Source organism: Ammodytes marinus (assembly GCF_949987685.1).
Source record: "Ammodytes marinus genome assembly, chromosome: 11".
Lineage (NCBI taxonomy): Eukaryota > Metazoa > Chordata > Actinopteri > Uranoscopiformes > Ammodytidae > Ammodytes > Ammodytes marinus.
In genome coordinates this window covers 13,796,772-13,818,422 of record NC_137215.1, presented here as the reverse complement: position 1 = coordinate 13,818,422, position 21,651 = coordinate 13,796,772, and the positions used below count along the sequence as shown (strand labels likewise).

At 41.1% G+C, this 21,651-nt stretch overlaps 1 protein-coding gene across 1 annotated transcript in view; it reads left to right on the top strand.

Moving 5' to 3' along the window:
• The first annotated feature begins 17,040 nt into the window (after nucleotides 1-17,040).
• The window catches only part of meis1b (Meis homeobox 1 b), an 80,554-nt gene continuing 75,943 nt past the window's right edge, over nucleotides 17,041-21,651 (top strand). Inside the window, exons 1-4 of the mRNA XM_080036725.1 lie at nucleotides 17,041-17,741; nucleotides 19,496-19,716; nucleotides 20,776-20,917; nucleotides 21,250-21,300. Of these exons, the coding sequence (XP_079892851.1) occupies nucleotides 17,730-17,741; nucleotides 19,496-19,716; nucleotides 20,776-20,917; nucleotides 21,250-21,300 (426 nt within the window). The 5' untranslated portion in view covers nucleotides 17,041-17,729. The remainder of the gene's footprint in view (nucleotides 17,742-19,495; nucleotides 19,717-20,775; nucleotides 20,918-21,249; nucleotides 21,301-21,651) is intronic.

Sequence of the window (21,651 nt, the reverse complement as noted above, 5' to 3'; positions counted from 1 at the left end):
TGCAGCAGGGTCCAGTGTGAGATGGCAGACATGTGTGGCCCAGATCGTGATGATGTGATGGATGATGTGAGTAATTCTCATTAACTGGGAAATGGCACATTAACATTTATGACTTTTGAAAGAGGCATGATTACCTGCGTTTGCATTAGTTGAACAGCCCTGTGTGCAGGCACTTTAATTCCCACATTACGCTATCCTCATCCTATATATATATATGCCTTGTGAAAGGGAACACACGACTGCTTTATTTTCCTGCTGGCTGGGCACTTTAAGTAACTGCTGTAAATTCTTAGTCCAACTCCTCTTCTCGCTGCAAATTCCTCCATTTAGAAGTGTGTTTTTTTCTCCTGCTCCGGCAACAGAGTAAGTTCTGAGCCACCGTGTACTTTCCCTCTTTCTCCAGTGAGTATACCGTTCCTGCTGCACTCTGGGGCCCACAAGTGTCCCAATCTCTTCCTCTGGCCTCGGTTCCTAACCTAGATCAAATGTTTGGCTTTAAAAAGCTAAAGTTTGATGTGGATGAGCAACTGCCTATGAAACACTTTAATCCGCAATGCTGTAATGTATTTAATTTCACACCCTCTGATGGTGTTGCCCCTTCTTAGGATTACCCAAGGGAAGCAGGGGGTGGGGGCACGAGGGCATGGCTGAAGAAGAAGGGGGGGCAGTCACTGAAGCCCTTCGTAGGGGAGAACAAGACTTACGAGAGAGAGAGAGAGAGAGAGAGAGAGGGAGAAAGAGAGAGAGAGAGAGAGGCAATCAAGGTAGGACGTCATGGTAAACAATGGGAAAAAAAGATGTAAGGGAGAATATAAAGACAAAAATATGAATTATATGATACAGTATGTAGGCAGAGAAAAGGGAGAGAGTCAGAAGGAGAATAATGATAAGTGAGGGGGTGAAAAAAGCATTTCTAAAACCGGGAAGAAATCTCGCCATGGAGTTGGCTTCACAGAGAATAAAAAGAAGAATGCCACTTAACAATTTGGATGCTTGTATTCAAATAGGAGGTCGAAGCTTTGGAGCCCAAAGAATGCAGCTATATCTGCATTGTCACACCCCCCCCCTGCTTGGATAAGGGGAAAAGACACCCTGGCAAATCCCATTGTAGAGCTTGGGAGCTTCATACAAGTTAAGGAGCGATGGATATAGTCTTGGCCCCCTTATGAGATGAGGATCTATCTGGCCTGGCTTTCGGAAGCCCTAGACGCATACGCAGGGATATTGGAGGCAATAATTCCCCGGGACGGGAGCACACACAGGCTCCTTTATATCGCCCCCTAATATCCAATTTACGGGCTCAGGCCCTCCGCCAGAGCAGCCCTCGAGAACTTAGAATGCACAAACGCCAGCGTGAGATGGAATTAGGGCCAAGTTCTCTTTTCTTCTGTTTGCCAAAAGTTTGAGGCTTACAGAAATATGAAACTGTTTTTCTCTCCCCCCCTCCTTCTTCTCTTCCCTCCGTCCTTCCACTCTCCTCTCCTCCTCCCCCTCTGTCCGTTAACCCAATTCATCCATTAAATAGACAAGGAACTAAAAGCAATAAATAATTAGGGCCTGGAATGGAAAATGACTCGACTTTGTGAGGTTTTTGGTTAATACAGCTTGTTATGTTTTATTTATTCAGTCCTCACCATAGACAACCTGCTCTTTATAATGAAGCTTCTATTGTTTTTTTTTTGTTTTTTTTAAGTAAATGTGTTTTAATGTACAGTATATTTGGATGTGATATGATGTGTAATGTTTTGCCCTTTTTATTAGCAGATTTTTTACCCACATCAGCCAAGACAAATTTCTCCCTTTTGTAATGCTTAGAGTATTTTCTATTCTATTATATACATGGTGAGCTTTTCTAACAGAGTGCGTGGTGTACTGTTGTAAAGTGTATTATTGCCTTGCCCAAAGACTGTAAATAAGGGAGGGTTTGATTATTTAGGAAAGGAAAGTACAGAGGGGTAAGGGTAGTCTATCATGCTTAGATGAGTGCGGATTTATTTAGGTTCTGGGTGAAAAAGTAAAAGTTAGAAAGTGTATACATGCTCAAGAGGCGTGATATTCCCCCTCTGCTGATCCCCTTATCCTCTCCTTAGCCTCCCTAAGCGGTATGGGGTGTACACACACACACACACACACACACACACACACACACACACACACACACACACACACACACACACACACACACACACACACACACTCACTGACATTTCCTCCACTGTTGCTGGATGAATCTCCCATGAACCTTGCCAGCCTCCCATGCCTGTGGATGTATTTACTCATAACAAGGGCTTAGGCCAATAAGAATATATGGTGATTTATACTGTGACCAGCAGCGGATTGTGTTGCCCTGATGCTTTAAGTATTTTACACTTTGCTAAACTCTCTGACACTTCCATGGGTACAATCCCCCAGTTGTACCAGCCCCTTCTCCACCTCCTCACTATACTATGCACAAAGCAACAACCAAACAAAACCTCTAAGCAGGGAGTCAAGAGACAGCTCACGAACATTGCTTTTCAGTCAGATGTACAATGAATAATAATTATTAAACCCCTATATTAAACAACAAAACTACTGTATGACAACACAGAACAGCAGAATGCACCGAAATATTTTCCTCCTACAAAACATTTTTTAATTGGTTGTTTCAGCGAGTGCCCCAATGCAGTATGTTTATGTTCAATTGACGGAGCCCTCTAGTGGATTCACCTATTATGACTCTGGTCTTCTGGGAACGATGGGAACGATACTATACAACAAAAACTAAGTATCAGAATTCAACTAAAGTAGACTTCTGTTCATTCTCTTTTTCTTTCCTTGGTTTCTTTTCACTACGTCGGAAATCGTTCCCAACTCCAACCAAGTGGTTATTCTTCTAACTATGAAGACAAGGGTCCCCAAATCTTAGCTAAGTAGTCATTTTAAACCGTACGACTAACAGAGTCGTCTTTGTGCCTCCACCGAACCAAACAATGTTGTCCCGTGCCAACATGGGCAGCAGAGCAGAAACAAGCTAATGCCTCATATGTGTCGATTACATTTGGATGTTTAATTTAGATGACTTGTCTAATGGTAAATAGAATAATGTAAAAAAGAGTTGAGTTATATGAATGAACCAAAGTACCACATTTATTAATGTTTTACATCTTTTTAAATCTTTGGGCTTTCAACTGTTTGCCTGATATAAACAAGACACTTAAAAACCTCATTTTTGAGCTCTGCTTCATTGTGATTGTGACATTTGAATTATTTCATGACATTTTGATGACCAAACAATCAAAAGCTCAACAAATGAATCAGTGTTTAGAGAATCAGTGATTAGTTGCCAAATATGAATATATTGCCTTATCGTCTTTTCTGCTAAGCTACTATAAAGTTTGAGTTCTCTACTATACAACAATAATGAAACTCAGTGGAATTAGACACGGGAGGCCTTTTAAAAAATATAACCTGAAATGAATCATCTCATATCTCGTCCTAAGACGTGGCTGATCACACATTGTTCATAGCCTTTGGTAAGCTGTTTCCAAAGGGCTAATAAATAACTTTGTAACACACTCTTAATATTTGATCCCTGACTTGAAAACCAAGAAGTAGCTTTTAGACAACTGGCCATGCTAAGGCTATTCATCTTCATCGAAAATCTGCCGCTGTCTTAATTTACCAGGTCATTCTGACCAAATGGCATCGCATTTAAGAAACTGATGCTGATATCATCCATCTACCTTCCCCGAAAGGTCAAGCAGAGTGTGCTCGAGTCATAAAATTCCCCCCATCTTATTATTTGAGCATTTCTCCGGCCGGGTGGCAGGGGTGCATTGCAGTGGGAATGCAATGATATATCGCAGCTGGTCAATAGTCGATCTATAATGACTGTGTTGTTGGGCTTTCACTTTGGAATAATTTATATCCTCCCTGATCAATAACTAATCTTGGGCATAGTCAGCGCTGAAATAAAGAGGAGAATGATGATGGCAGGGGGAGAGGCTCTGCTGGAATGTGTGTGAAACCGATGCCCCCCACCTCCTATAACACACACACACACACACACACACACACACACACACACACACACACACACGCAATAGCACATACACAGGTCTTTGCTTCACCTAGGCATCAAATAGATCATTCCAATTCCTAAAAAGTTTGTATCGAAAGTGTACTTTTTCAATATAAATGATTTTCTGTAATACTATAATTGTTCGAATTGAATTAGTTGATAAAAGGAGCTTCTCATTATTTTTGTGTGCTATTCTATGCATGTCGGCACTTTTCCTTGTTTGCACACTTGCAAGTGCATGGATGTGTTAATCTCAGAGTTTTTTGTTGTGTTTACTAGTCTTTTACATTTTACACCTGTTTGTGTGATCGTTTTTATGTGTGTGTGTGTGTGTGTGTGTGTGTGTGTGTGTGTGTGTGTGTGTTGGCCTGTGGAGCTGAGGGGGCTGAACCCTCTGCCCTCAGATTAGCCCCTGCTTGATAGGATTAGGCTCTAATGACTGGGACTTGGAAGACAAAGGGAGTTTCTGCAAAGAGGCTTAGATATGGAAGAATTAACAGCAACCTTCCATTGCTCTTTCTTTCTCCCTTTCTTGCTTTTCCCTTGCCTTGTTCACCCCTTCTTTCCCTCTCCTCCTGTCTTTATGACCTTTCCTCTCATTGTCTCTTGCATGCACATTGTCTCTGGGTCTCTTTTAACAATCAACTGCTTTCTGTTTCCCTCTGACATGTTTGTGTACTCATGCACCTGTCAATGTGTTAAAGAAATACAGGGAGTATATTAGTATGTAGTTCCCAGTAACTTTCCCAAAAAGGGAGTAAAGGTAAAAGGCACAAAGCTAAAGTTAAAAAATCACTTGTCAGATTTCTGAGATGTTTTGGGCATGCCAGCAGTCAGAGTCTTATTGGCATTTCTTTCAATGTGCACATTAGTTTTGGTGTTCCAAATTTGAGGCTGCATCTTAATTCTTTTTTTTTCGCTCTATGAATGTCATATGAATGTCCAAGTTTAGTACACGACAGAGCAGGCTTTGTCCTTTTTATTGCATTTGTTTCAACAGCTGCTTCTATATTTGTCTCCCTTAAAATTCTTCTGTACCTGACCAACGGGCCAATTTGGGCTCAGAAAACTGTAGCGTTTCGAATACATTAAAGAAAAGAAATTGAATGAGAGCAGATGCGTTTTGCGAGTCCTGGAAGATACATTTCCTCACATTCACACCGGAACATCTATCCAGATTTAGGTTCTCACTGGGAAATGCTTACGTCTTGAAGCTCTTTCGATACGATCCGTCAAATCACCTTTTGATACCGAACAGTGCTGCAGTGCCAATAGGTCCGGGGTAGCCGGCCTTATTAGCTTCTATGCTAAATGGTCTGATGCCCATAGGCCCCGCTCAGGTTCTAATTGCCCTGGTCTCAGATGTTCTCGGAGAGCGAGCAGCAGCCGAGACGCAAAACACAACAACGGCAAAAGAGAGGGATTTAGGAGATTTTCTGCCAGCTTACGTAAGAAGAGAGGAGAGCGGCTCCTATTGGTTCGAGCCGAGCGGCCGCATGTGTGTTTACGTCTGCAGAGATAAAAACCATTGGTGGATGAAACCATTAGAAGCATATTGCTCAATAAGCCTTGGTATTTTAATTTGGAGCAGAGCATGTGTTGTGTTGTGTAGTGTAGTGTTTGGAGAGTCTTGTGTGTTATTCGCTGTGCGGGGCCGTGTTAGCGAATGCCTGTAAAGAGGGAAAAACAGCGAGGGGAGAATGAAAAAGGAGCCCAAAATAAAGGAGGAGTTGAGATTTGTTTGGGAAGTCATGTATGGTGGTGTGAGTCCGAGGGCCGAGTGTTGGTTTACTGAGCCCCAGCTGGGCTCTAATCCGACTGACTCTCATAAACCTGACTAGGCAGAGCAGGCAAAGGCACTGGCATTAGCACCAAGGAAGCACAGTGAGCTTGTCCACTAGCCAATCTCCTGTCAGTCTTAATCCAGTCATTGAGCTGTTTATTTAGTTTAGTTAGTTTCTTGCCAAAGTCATCGCATGGAGGAAATCATCTCGAAAACATAACGGGCCCTGTCTCTAGTATAGGTGTTACAGTCGTATAAACCAAGGATGTAGAGACCTACTATCCTTTAAACACTGGAGGATGTTCCATTTTGCACTTTTAGTTACTCTGTTGTAGATTTTTGCAATCTCATTCAAACCGTCCCAAAATATTCCCTGAAAAGTAATAAAACAAACCCTATAAGTAACTAGTGAGCAGAGTAATTTTGCGTGATGTGTTAATACTTCACTTTGATTCTCAGTACAATAGTTCAAAGCCTGGATGTGGAGGTGGGATCTGTGAACCAGCCTCAGCGCACATGTCGGAGGCCTCCGCCACATGCAGAAATCCTCAAAGCCAAATCAACTGCGTTTACAGTGTAATAACGGTGACATCATGCAGTTTTCCTAACTATCCCCTCAGTTATGTTGAGTCCAATTTGCCCCAAAATGCTTACATGCATGCACATCAGCACACACACACACACACACACACACACACACGCACACGCACACACACACACACACACGCACACACACCCGCGTACACACGCACACACACACACACACACACACACATTTCTCCCCTGCGTTGTACACTCGCAGCCTGTTGGCTTTTATCTTGCGCTGGGCACTAGATGAGGACCATATGCAGCCTCGGTGCAATTATGGTGTGCTGAATTGGTAGAACAACAAGAAGGCGTTTTAACGGAGCAGTAAATCCAGGTAAGGGCCTTTATTAAGCCAGATCAGGTTGCACTGATGTTGTCAGCCGGAGACTGGCTCTCAGACAGGCCGCAATTTTGCTTGTAGGTGTGTGTGTGTGTGTGTGTGTGTGTGTGTGTGTGTGTGTGTGTGTGTGTTGGCATGCAGGCATTCAGTATTTCATGTGCATTTCACGATAAAAGTATAGCCATCGGAAAATCAGAGGGGACATTTACCTGTGTTACTTTGAGGAGATTTTAGGTTCATGGAGACCGACATTGTTACTTTTTCCACTAGAGCCAGTGTCACGCACGCGCACAATTTACCTGTCTGGATGTCTGAGGTAAATTGCATGTGATCCGTAATGGTTTTGGACACATCACCCCACCAGAGTTTTTTTTTGTTGCCGATAGGTGAAAGGTCAATCTCTAAAATGTTTATGCGCAGTGCTGCGATGTTGAGTCCCTCGAGAGACCCAGATTAACCCACACTGCTCCTAAATCAGTTAGGTTTTGTATTTCCATAGGTAGGAACAATACAACGTTTAAGGCACAGGTCACAAGATATTTGCGAATAATTCTAGCATTTACTCAAACTAGATTTGTGTCACAGATAGGCAGTGGTACTACAGTGTAAAAAATACTTTTTTAATTTCATGTTAAAACCTGGCATGCAAGTATTTACTAAACGAAAATGAACATCAAATCATAATTCAAAAACCAGTTGTAAAAGTGCTCATTATATAGAGTGGACCCATTCAGAGTGTGTTTTTATTCATATCAATTATTCTATTGTTTTGTCAGTGTAAGGGGACTTTTAAAGTTCTAACTATTGGGCTATTTCTAGGTACTTTATATGCTGTTGGATAATTAAATATTTTTTTTATTATATGATAATATATGTGTATTTAAAACCTAAAGAACAGTACTTAGAGTTAACTTAATGTAAGGGATTCTAGAAATGGAGTCTAATTGTATTTCTAATGTCTTATCAAACTTGAAATACATATGTGTGACTGAGTAACAAATGCCACAAATAATTTTTCATCAGTGCCCTGTAGCCACAATCTTTTTTCACACTATAACCTTTACATTCTATATCAGTCTATAGGCCCCACGTTGTGACATTATGACACTTTATATGTGAGGACTTGGTGAAAATAACAGGGACTGGGAGGTTAAACCCCTGCTGCAGTGGAAGCTCTGGTGGTTTGGTGGTACGCAGCCGATCCAGGCCCAGTGTAACCACCGCTAACATGTCAATCCAGACTCATTAACTCTGTCACACTTTCTGGACCAAACTCCCAGTTTTTCCCCCATTCGGAAAGCACAAGTGGTTAGCCACAGATGCTCTGTTTCTCTCGTTGAATTATAGCAACATTTACAGTCTGTTTTCCAGTTCAGTTATGTTTATTCAAAAACAACTACTCTCAACTAAATTGATCATATACAGTTTATACATACTGTATGCATTGTGTTTTCAGGGACAAAAAAGACACCTGTTTTTTTCTTATTCTTTGATTTTTGAGTTGACAGCATCTAATAGTTTTTTTTCTAAAGATTAAGAATAAGGTAATGCTGTTGAAACCCAGTACTTATGTAGGCCATCACTTAATTTAACTTGAAACGATGTTGTGGATGTGTACTGAACTACGGTATGAACAAAATCACTCTGCAGGGACAAAAGAAGCCAAGCATTGTTTTTAGAGGGGTGATTTAAACTGCTTGTTATGAGAGAGCTGCAGTGCAGATAACATAAAAGAAATACACTTTGGAGACAATTTTCAACAGTTGTCCCCTCTTAAAATACTAAAAAAAGTTTTACACATAAGATGAGACATTTAATTACTGTATTAGATAAACAACCTACAAAGAAAATAAACCCAATCTTGTAAAATTATTTATATAAAACAGTTAATTGTAAAAATGTCAGGTGCATATCCCCTATAATTCAGAACACCTTAATGACAATATAAAGACTTTTTATTTTCGATGCAAATTATGTTCTATCATTCTAACAGAAATCTTCAAATTTGCAGGTTCTGTCTGAGTTTAGAAATTCAAGGATGAAATGAAAAAGTGAGAGGGAGGAATAATTATCCGCGGCAGGTGTGGTGTAATGTGTGATAAACAGAGGAGGAAAGAAAGAGTGGCATGAACAAAGAGTGTAAAGATAGAAGTGTCAAACATCTGTGAGTGCCAAGTCGTCTGTTGTTGTCTTTTGATGGCTATGACACTTGTGATAATTAACAAAAGCTAAGTGGAATAAAAATTACAACAAATCACGTTACCTTGATTCTTTTGACAGTTTGCATGTGGGTTTAGAGAAAACTTTTAACAGAAAATACTTTTTGTCTCATTGTTTGAAAAGATGATGATTATTTTTTTTCATTTTCTGTTTCACCGGAGCATAATAACTTGCTTTGTTTTTCCCCCAGCAAAACTGCATAGTTAGTGCACAGCAGCAGCAGCAGTCCTCTGTACTTCACCGTACATCTGACATTTGTTGTTATGACAGGAATTTATGCTTTGAAAGCTTTTTTATTGGAATCCTGCAGGGTTGCACAGTATACCAGGGGATCTTAGATGAGATGATGTGACCACTGACCCCTTAATGAACTTCTGTAGAGATAAATTGTTTAGGAGAGAGAATGCTGCAGGTTCATAGCAACCGCTGCAGTCAATCAGTATGTTTGGTAATCTGATTCACTGCTGCCTGGATGGACGGCTGCCCCTACGCTGAACTGCTGGAGTATCTGACCTGATAGGTATATATACAGTTTATATATATTTGATTTATTTTGAAGTCTACTTTGTAACTATCACCACAACTGCCTCTTGTCTTAGGCATATTGTCAAGAAGTCTTATTCCTCCGAGGGGCAGATATGGAAAGGCAAACCGTAACCTTGGACATGTTTAGATGACCTACAGATCATTGTAACTGCTGACCAACACATACTGAGGAACAATACATGCTTTAACATCCTTTCATTGCTTGTGTGCTTGTTTTAGAATATTTATTTTAAGATTCTGCTTTTGGCTTGCAGTACCCAGTAGCAGAAAACATGTCAGACAGGGTGAGCTACGGTAGGCCTACTCCGCAGTCATCTTACTTGATACCCCAACTGTCCACCGAAGCATCTGGATATTTTCAAATGAAAACACAATATTTTGAGCCTGGCATTTACATTTCACACAGTAAGAACAACTGTTTATTAGTTGATATTTCATCTGGTTCATTTCTTATCTGTCACAGTGCTGCATTAGTCTCTCTCTTTTTTTTGCGTTTGGTGTATTTGACATTATGAGAACCATGACGTCAAGCTGCAAAAATGTCAAGGAGGACGAGATAAAGTCTCAAGCTTATTTCCAATGCGGTCCAAAAGATTGTACTGCCTTGAATGACCTGATATCTAATATATGTAACTTGATTTTTTCACTTTAATTTTGGATATTGTTAATGTTACTTAAGTTTATATTTTGTCTTTCTTCCATGTTTATGTAGAATCTACTGTGTTAATTATTACATGTACTATCATAGGTGAAAAGCCTACTCTGCAATATTTTACAAAAAGGTGTGATCTGTAAATTGGAAAAGAAGAATTAACAAAGCCGGTCAAAGTGTAACTGAACATCTGCACTTTATAAGAAAGATAGGAAATTGATTAATTAGATCTCAACTGAATTGTTTTTCATCACCTCTGTTGACTATAGGGGTACTTGCACAGTGGTTGTGCGGCATGCAACTGTGTGTGTTTGTATTATGACTGTATTTTCATGGTGACCATTGGTTTACTGGAGGCTGGGAGATACTGATCACCCACAAGCCAAATACTGGTTGTGGTTTTAAGGCATTTATACTCTACCAGCCACTTGGGCAAGAGACTCGCCAACCATCTGGAGAAATGCTTTTACTCTGAAAATCAAAAAAGAGTTGATGTGGCACTGTTAGGCTGTAAGGCTTAAAGGAATAATTCACCCGTACGGAACCAGCGTTCTATCATTATAAAATAACTATTATAATATAATGAATTAGGTTTTTCTTCCCTCAGTCTTCCCTTGGCCCAGCTGTACTGTTTATCCTAGCCCTTACTGTGATGTCACAGTAAGGAAACTGTAGGGTTAGACAGTGAGACCATAAAACACTCTTTCTGCCTTTTCTCAGGCTAAGATGATCTGATTTCATTTTTTTTGCACATTTATACTAAACAGGATCTCCAAGTTCAATACACCTTCATATTCCAACCGGTGAAGTAGGCCTTTAAGGAAAAACAGGAGCATTGTTTACACACCTCTAATTTAAATATAAGTAACGTGAACACTTTTTTTTCATTCTTTGTAACATAGCAACATACTGTAACAGCTGTGTGATTGAATTATTGTTCTATGGACTTCTTTAGTCAACATGTCCCACAACAGACTGAATAGTGCATTTGAAATCAAAACCATTTTTATTGTGAAAAGCTGATGCTGGCTGTTTGCTGGTTTATTACTACCACTAGGCTATGCTGTGCTCCCAGGCCACCCTCTCTACCACTCTGGCCTAAAACTCACACCCATCCAGGAAAAGATGAGTCTTCACACCTTCCTTCCTATCTATCGCTCTGTTTCTTCCCCCTCTCTCTCGGTTTTGGGCTCAGACACCCTGCTTTTTCCACTTGTTCTCTCCCTCGATCTCTCTGCTTTACCCCTCTCCTTTTTTTCTCACTTTTCCTCCCTCCATTCTCTCTCTTTCTCTTTCTCTCTCTTTATCTCTCCCTCTCTAAGGTGCTGATCAATTCACAGTCTCCCTGGTAGGTGTTAGAAATCCCCCCCCCCCCAATCCACCCACTGCCACCCTTACTCCTCCACCCTGAACGGTTCGACCGGCCCACACATGACACCCGTTACCCCTTCCCTATTCCAAATCCTTCACCACTGGATTTTTTTCTTCACTGGACAGAGGAGTTCATGATGATGATGATGATGATAATACTCCTTGGCTTCTGTTTCTTCTTTTCCTCCTTCTGTCCTCCTCTTTTCCCTCTCTCTCTTCCTGTCCAAGCAAAAGTGTTTGCAACACCATTAGCACACCTGAAATAATAGCGCCTGTGACAAATGCTGCTGGAAGGGGAGGGTGAAAGACATAGAGAGAGAAGGAGAGAAAGAGGGAGGTGTGTGTGATGGGGTGATGAGCCCTCTATCTATCTGTGGGGTTAATTCAGACTCAGCAGCCTTTCAGGGTAAAAATGGAGCTGCTAACCCGGTGGCCAGTGGCACAATGTGAAAATTGACTTGCTTGCAGCATTCAGCACAGCTTTAATTACAGACCACTGGTGTGTGTGTGTGTGTGTGTGTGTGTGTGTGTGTGTGTGTGTGTGTGTGTGTGTGTGTATGTGTGTGCTTGAACATACACATTTATAGTTCCATATGTGTGCATGTCATTTCACACAGTTCTCACCATATAGGAAAAAGCAGCTGTTCATCACATATGTATCTTTAGGTGTGATGCAGCAGTGACGTCGGTGTGACTGTCACATCCATGCTGATCTTGTATCTCATCGGCTTCAGTCGTTTGCAGTTCTTTATCATGACCACATGTTCACCAGCATAATGTAACACCTCCCGTATGCACCGCTCAGGGATGAAGCAGCAGCAGCAATTGTTTTGTTGGCTGTAACAGAGCGAAATAATGCTTTTAAATGACTTATGTTTTAAACATGTAAATAAATACTTATGTTATTTTTTTTTTACACAAAGTAACATCTAGGAAAGGATGTGTGCACCAACCTTAATTGTAGGTTTGAGCCCTTAATGCTCCTTAAACTCAAGAGTAATTTTTTTTATTCTCATGAATGGAGCTAAAGATCATAGCTAAAATGTAACTCATGTCACTTACACAATAAATGCATCAGTAGAATTGAGCCCATCTCTTTATGGTTAATATGCTGTACTATGAACAGTTTCAAATGTGGCTTCATATACAATAAAAGCATAAATAGGCACACTGGGCAATTGCAATAAAAACCCCAAAGATATAAGCACACTCATTTTATTAGAATGTTAAATCATTAACTTGAACACTTAGAAGAATCATAGGTATAACATAACACACATTTTTAGTTTAAAAAAGGTCTGCATTTGCTGCGGCATTAGAAGATTTAAAAACATATTTTTAACACTTTATATTGCAGGGGTTCCATTTGCATTGTATCGTACTTGTGTGAGCAGGACTCTTCTCTCTGCACTTCTGCATGCCATGTAATTTTCAACAGCTCCGGTAGAAGGCGCAAATGATTAAGCATTAGTGTGTGTGAGAGAGGCGAGAGCAGCTCAGATTAACATTTGGGCCGAACTGCTGGATCAAACTGAAGTGAATGCTCCCAGAGGAAAGAGCTACCCAATTGATAGCAAGTGTAACTGATTTTATGGTTTAAAGTTAATACTTTTTATTACTTTACAGCATTATGCACAAGCCATAGTATTTACAATTGCCACGTAATTATACTATAGGCTAACAGATAATAGTGCTATTATTTAAAAATACAATTACAAAAAAAAATCACACAATCATCCTGTTTCAGTATCTCGAGACAAATTGTGTATTAAATTATTCCCAACCTATTCTACACTTTTATAAATGAGTAAGAATGCTTAACCGATGATGTGGAATGGGTGCATATAAAATGTGCCTTATACTCACACGACACTGGATGCTACCTCGCGTTATATATGGCTCATTACACTAACTTTTAAAGTAAATCTGCGAGGGAATCTTGTGCAAAGACTAGAGCCCCTTTTATTTTTTCTTCTTCTGACTAAATAATTATAGACTGCAGCTCACATCGCCTAAATGCACCCTAATGAATCCGCCTGGATATTCTGACAGGCGATAATATACTAGTAGTTTCATATAATTGGATAAGCTGTGAAAACTTTGCAGCAGGTCTATCTGTCTGTCCGCCTGTGTAGCGTGCTGCAGCATTGACACAAAGCAGAGGAGAGAGAAAGAGAGAGACTCTCGGTGGCCTTATGCGGATCCCAACACGTTTTGGGCGCAGAGCTGCGGGGCTGCAAAAAAGTTTGACCCCAGTTTGACTCCTCAGGCTGCTGCTTGTTCCTTCAACCAGCCACTGAAGAGCTCAGATAGCCTAATGGCTCGGACAGCGTCTCACTAACCTGGAGTCGTTGTTTTTGTTTTTTAAATTATTTTACTAATCTGCTCGTATTTGAATTAATATTTAAATATGCGTTAATTATTACTATATCTGAGCTAACGTTATACATAGTACGCTACTTGAAATAGTAATAGGTTAGTGAGGAATGCACAACTTTAAGACATTGAATTTCCGCAGATTGCGTCTGTTTTACAAACTATAACATAAAAGGCTGCAACTTTTCTTTTGTCTCCAAACAACACAAGTCACACGGCGCAAAGGGCTCTCTAATAACACTGCCATTTGTGTCGGCCAGTCAAACATGCTGTCAATTTACATTCAGCCGTTTGAAAGTAATACCTGCTGATTTTATTGAAACGACTCAAAGCATTACCGTCATTGCAAAGCGGATTAAACAGAAATGACGGTATTTGACCCCCCTGCTCTCTTTTCAGGATGCTCAAATGCGCTGACCCTCACGAAAGAGAGCAACTCCGGGAGAGAAAGTGCAGCTCCAGTTTGCTTTTATGGACGCTAATTGAAGTAGCTTAATTGCTTTATAATGCCATTGTGGTTATTTTACAGTGGTCAGGCGCTGATGTGGTCCCCTTTCATGTTAATTTAGTTTAGCTTTTTCCCTCAATGACCCTCTAAAATGTAGTGTGCCTTGTGGTGTTGTGAGCTATATAATCCTGTTTGCGTTTTCACTAAATCCACATATTTAGCTGAAAGTGGATTTTAAGAAAGCAGCTTATCCTTAAAATAAAAATAATTTTACTTCGAGTAGCCTAAATATATCAGTCATGATAGTAAAATGTTTTCAACATTTAATATGCTGTCAGAAAAATGGAGAAAGAGGACTTGTACTTACCAATAAATAATGAACCGACGAGCACAAGTCAACCCAGTTCATCATACGGTATCGTTGTGCGTAAAAGTCCGTGCGTCCTGCGCGGCTTCGTGGCTTTTCTGCTGTCCGCGCCCCGGAGCCTCGCCGGTCGGGCTGCCTGCAGGAGCCTTTGATAGTCATATCATAACATGCCTTTAAATTTGTCCCATCGGATCCCAGCGCGCGGGGTTTTTACCACAGGTATCAGCGCCGAATGTGTGAAGCCACATTATCATGTTATGACACCGTTTCTGGCACCGGGGGGCAGATGATCGATGACTGGACGCGCAGTACGAGGAAAAAAAGAAAAAAACTTCAAGCAGGCTGTCACCGACTAGCAACACCTTATGAGCATAATCAGGAGATAATGGGGCTCTGTTCCACACTCTCTGTTCACGTGTGATGGGAAATGCAAAGTTTGGAAAAACCTCTAAACCTCTATCACATACAAATCTTTGGGGATTTAAATCATTCACGTCTGCACTTAAAACTAATCCTTTCCATTTAACTTATCACGTTTTAATATTACCTCATACGTCATGGAATATATCATAAATATTCTGTGCAGATTTTTGACGGTAGTTAAACTGCTTAATTAAAAAAGCCTTAAAATACTTAATTAAATAAGATTTGTTCCCCTTTATAGCCCAGAGTGGAATCAAATGTGACGACGTGACGTAGTAAATTCAAACTATTTTGTTAATTTCCATCATCGCATAACTCAACGATATCATTATATCTATTTAAATTACTCCTGAACTTTCTTTTCCATAAATTAAAGCTCATCAATATTTGAACGTATACTTTTACAATCTCTGCACAGTGAGACTCAAGTGACCGGTTCATTAGAAAGAGACAAAAGTTGAATTGATCACTTCTCCGAGAGAAGAAAGTTGGATATATCTTCATCTGAGGGAAGGTCTATTTGGCTGGAAGAAGTGTGAGTGCATTTAGTAGCAAGTAATTAAGTCAGATATGGGAGGATTGGCGTTTTTGTGTGTGTGTGTGTGTGTGTGTGTGTGTGTGTGTGTGTGTGTGTGTGTGTGTGTGTGTGTGTGTGTGTGTGTGTGTGTGTGTGTGTGTGAGAGAGAGAGAGAGAGAGAGATAGAGAGAGATGGATATGTCTTGGTCAAATATTCTGTGTTTTGGTGGAGTTACAGCGTGTGGAAGCTGACAGAAATCACAGAGTGTGTGTTGTCTATTCGCAGGCGATGTTTTGTTTTGCGCCTCCTCGCAAATGTGGCCCAAAACCGATCAATCAGACCCAGATCGATCATGTAGGGAGCCAATAGGGGGCTCCCATCCGTGAGCCTCTCTGCCATTGGACAGCCCGTGCAGACTGGAGCGACCCATTCAGCGCTGCTGTGGGGGAGAGGGACGGACGACATGTGAACTGTTATTAGATATAAAAAGATCACTCGAAAAGCTACTGTAACGTTTTAAAGACTCATTTCAGGGTTCACCATGTAGAAAAACCACCCAGCTTGAAGACGTGATCTAATTAGGCTACTTGTGCACTGACATTAATACTTTTTTATTGATTCCTATCAATGTAAAAGTGCCCCAAATAGCTCAAAGTAAGTTTTATGTGTGGTTCTGTTTAAATCTAAAGTTGACACTTTTCTAAGGCCGTACATCAATAGAATCGCCTTTGGCATTGATAATGAGCCACCTGCAGAACGGGGTGTTTGGCTATAATCTACACTGTGGATATCCTGCAGACCTAATGTTGACAGCCTATACCAGAAGCACAAACTGACTAAAATACTATTATTATATTAATTCGTTTTGGAGCTACTGCCTTCTTTATTTATTTACTATTATTTAAATAATGATTATGAAGGTATATCGAGTCCAAACTTAATATACGATTCAGACCATATATGCTCTTGATAACATACCTGCCAATATCTTACATCAGAGCTGAAAGATGGTTCAATAAGCCGTTAATAAAGTGTTTACAAGCAGATAAGTAGGCGCTGGACTCGTCAACCCCGAACTACGGACGGTTTGATTTTGACAAACGGCCCCAGACTCGACTATAAAGTCACTTTGTGAGAATGAGACACGGCGCTGGAGCCGTAGTTGGATATTCTGCGTATATCCATGTGTTGTTCCAGCTCGCGGTGGTGCGGCTTTGCTGGGCTCGCACAGGGTCCTCCCACCCCCCCTCCTCTCCGCAAGACTTGCTGCAGCCCGGTGCGTTGTGTAAGACGCGACCTGTTATGGCCACCACTACTTCCGGGTTTGAGCAGTCTGGTCCAGATCCTCCGCTCCTCCTCAGCTCAACACACACATCCATTGTACACAAACCGGGCAGGCGGCTCATGCATACACGCGCACTCACACACATGCAGACTCATACACACACGCACGCACACACGCTCAGCATCGATCGTGGCTCCTTTAAGAAAAGCCTAAGCCAGAATTATCACCCCACCTCCTCTTGATCTCCTCTAGACGCTTTTGCATAAGAAAATCAAGCCGGGAGCCGAGAGTGATCAAAGAAAGGGAGAGGAGAGCTGCTTCATTTTTTTAACTGTGATTGTGACCATTAACATTTAGGTGGTGCCGATCCCGTGGAGACGCGCGTCGGAACATCATTCATCCGGTACTTTTGACAAGCCCTCGCGCTTTGACTGACAGGCGGAGTGGCGAAAAGCCATGAGAGTCGCCAGTTTTGTTTGAGGGGCTATTTTATTTTCATCCTGGTTTTGGAAAAGGAGCCTGGCGCCGCTGCCCCGAGGATAGCCGAGGACCTATTCGCCGCGCCTGGGCTAAACTTGCGCATAAAGCGGGGGCTGGCTTCACCGTGCCGTGGAAAAGAGAAGGCATACGGGATTTTTGGCTGAAACATCTTCCCATTTATTTGGATATTCTTTCTTGGTTTCGTCTCCACCCTGGCCTCTGAGGGGATTTATCTAAACTGAAAGGACGACCAGGGAGTCAGGAGGGTTATGGCGCAACGGGTACGTAGGGCAATCCCCCCGAAAAAAAAGTTTCTCTAAGTTTGCTGTGCTTGAACGCAATCCTGCACTGTAACGTGGCTTAATGACACACACATACCCGCGCGGACTCACACTCGCGGCGAAACTTTCTTTCGTCTTCCCCGCACATGGAGACACAAATTCATTTTTCGCCGTCTTTTGGCACCGTATTACGCGCGGCAGCACTCGTTTGCTCCACAAACCGGCCCACTGAGGGACATTGGAAGCGTGATGATATCTCACATCGGCTATGTTTTTTAGATTAGTTATGACAGGCCAGTTACTGGAAGCGAAATGGGGGAGGGCATAGAGGCAAAACAAATCCTTATATTTCTCTTCAGAATGCTCCGTCAAGAGTGCAGCATAGGAATACAAAAAAACAAAAAAGAAATCCTTATTTCACCCTCAGTTCTGCTGCATGCCTCGGCTTTACCCCGACAACCAAAATGTACTAAACCGTGCAATAGTAGCACAATGCAAGTGAGGCAGCTTTTTAGTAATGAGGTGATGACACACGCTTTGATTCATACACTCCAAGACTGCTTCAGAACAGCGGCTGGGATCTTCACGCGGATAGTAAACAGTGTAAAAGCAGAGATGTTAGGAACACACTGGACACGTTTAGCGGCTTAGTTTGGCACTGAAGCTGCACCACGCTGGGGTTTGCACCTCGTTGCCTTTAGGGTCGAAATGGTCAGCTTGAAGTGATAATGCTTTTTACTCTAAACTTGTTTGTCACTTGTAGTGAGCAATATCAATAATTCAAGCCACTTTCGAATCTACTAAAGAAACAACCCTCGAATAAAGATTTAATTTTATGCTGTTGAATTGAACCGGTTCAACATTAGAGAGTTTTAACACACCAGCAGAGTGTTGAATGACTACTTAACAACAGTGTAAAAAAGACACTACATTGAACTCGAAAGTCATACGAGGAAAAGTTTGAATAACCAGCTTCGGTTTAACGTGGTCTGAAAAACACTACACGCGTTTATTTAGTTGTATTGCCTGCACTAATCACAATGTGCTTGATGGGCAAAAGTATTTGCCTTTTAAATAAGGAAACACTACTCTACAACCAACAAGTTTAAGGCATTTGTTGTTGTACACATTTAAAGCAGACTGGTGATGCAAAAACACACAAAAAATGAGTGTCTGCTTATTGAAAATAATAATAACTGAGCCACGTTGCTTTACACCAAGTATTGTGGAGCACATTGAATTATTCATGTTTATTTGATGTATGTCTGAGCTAAAAATGTCAATGGGAATAAGTTGAGGACGGAACTATAGTTTTCCCTTCAGAATAAATTCTTTAGTTGTTCTATTGTAAGCAATATCCTGCTTAACAAGTCACTTCTGTCCCAAAATGTGTTTTCTTCAAAACGAGAAAAAATCATTCACTCATGTTCTGCATGCATTTACCTGTGCCGATATGATAGAACAAAGCATAAAAGGGAAGCTAAATGCACCACTATCAGGAAAACACTTTGAATTAAGAAACATTTTGAAACATGTAGACTTGTTTTGAAAAGAATAATCAAACTGTTTCGCCTTGTTGGCATATTTCTACGTTAGATTATTTTTATATAAGAAAAACAAGCCTTCACGTCTTCTTTAAATAACTTTTTAATATATTCCTGACTTGTTGTTTAAGGGCAAAGTTACAACCAAAGTTTAGACATTCTTGTCCATGTATATTCACTGTGGACTTGGCGTGTTTGTTGTGTGTGCAGTACGAAGACTTGCCCCACTACGGGATGGACGGGGTGGGCATCCCGACCACCATGTACGGAGACCCGCACGGCGCCCGGTCCATGCAGGCGGTGCACCTCAACCATGGGCCCCAGCTGCACTCGCACCAGTACCCGCACACCGCCCACACCAACACCATGCCCCCGAGTATGGGCTCCTCTGTTAACGACGCTCTCAAGAGAGATAAAGACGCTATATACGGGTAGGTGCAAGCCCCCGGTCCGCAGGGAGAACCATTCCCGGCCTGGAGGGAACAGTCGGGGCGGGTTAGTGGGTGCAAGGTCAGTCCCATAGCAGGGGAAAAAAAACGATTCAATGGCAGGGACGGCCGTGCTTCTCGGTGAAGTGTTTCAGCTAAACTGCTGCAGAGACGCTGGGAAAGAGAGTGGCTGCAACCTTTTTGAAATTTGTTTTGGCACAGTTCGAAGTTTTATCCTCTTTAAATTGCGTTTTTGATTAGTAAACAAGTTTATAATTACAGATAAATATATGATTTACTTATGGAGGGTATCTCACGATTGTCCTTCCGTTTAGCATTTCACTGAAAAATGTAATTTGACTGTTAAAAATAATTATGAGACAAAGTCCACTTTAATTAGAACGTTTACTATCTTCTTTTTTGAATTTAACTTGCTAATTTTCTTTTAAGGTTTCAGCGTTTATTATGGGCAAAATAATTAGCCTACTACCTCCTCTCTTTAAACCATTTTAATTAATTGTGTGTAACGTGTCAAGCTTCAGCAAATTAAAAATGTATCATGTTTAAAGGATATCCCACACATGCATGTCTTTTATTAATTTACGGTAGGTAATTAAAAATTCTAAGCATCGTGTTTTCACAGTTGCATCACCTTACACCATACGGACAGAAACTTTGAACGCATTATAGCCTCCAAATATTTACTCTGAATACCTGAACAATAACTAATCAACAAATGTGCGCACATTTAGCCGCCTGCAGCTTGAGGGTTTTCGCCAAAAGCCCACACGCCAGGGATCCAAACGGAGACCTGTGCAAGAAATTGTTTGACTGACTCTAAAGCTTTTATGCTATTAGGCGCGCCTAGATTTAATCACAGAAGTCTGTCTGCTGTTTGCAGCCTTTCTCCGAGCCTCTGCATAATATAATAGCATGGGCTGCGGCAGCAGTCCCCATGGGCGAGTTGTTGAAGAGTAGCATAGCTGGCTAAACCTAGCCTGGAGTAGTCTTGACCCCGGCGCTGTTCTCTCTGGTGACATTGGCTATTGTGTGTGTTCCCAGGCACCCCCTGTTCCCCTTGCTTGCACTGATTTTTGAGAAATGTGAATTAGCAACGTGCACCCCCAGAGAGCCCGGGGTGGCAGGAGGAGACGTCTGTTCATCGGAATCTTTCAATGAAGACATAGCAGTGTTTGCAAAACAGGTCAGGAAAGTTTGACTTTAAAAAAGAAATGTATCTGCATGCTCGGGCTGGTTGAGCTCTTACCTGCACGATTTAATTGTGGAGCTCTGACTTTTAAGCATGCATTTAAATTTTGCAGCGAAATAAAATAAAATGTCATTGACTAATAAAAAGTGATTTGAAATTGTTTTAATTTTAGATTTGAGATAGTGTGTTTGCTGTGCGCTAAGTAGTTATTAATACACCTTAAGCAACTACTTGCATGTCACATTTAATTTAACATTATAAACTATGTATAACTTTATAAATATTTTATATATTAATATATTTTATGAAAATGTTTTTGCTTTTAGATTCGGGCAGAAAAGCCTTTATTTTCATCGAATCCAGAATTGGATAATCTGGTAAGATACATGATATTCTTTATATGAAACATTACATTACATTATCTTCTTTTTTAAACAGTATTTCACCTGCTGTTGCATGTTTATTGGCCGTTTGTACTGACGTGTCAGAGAGCCATGTGGTGCTGGAAAGCAGGATTGGAGGTGATGCTCCTCTTTTTGGGTCTGTTTGATATCATAATGGCCCCCGGTTGTATCTGTAGATGAAGGGCCGCTGTAAGGCAGCTGTCACAATCCTTTGAACTCTGCCTGGAAAGTTATTCTATTCATGCTCTTCACTTTGTGCAGTTTGGGACTTTGAATGTGATATTAGAGTAACGTTTTCCTCACGACTACAGTTAATAGATATCT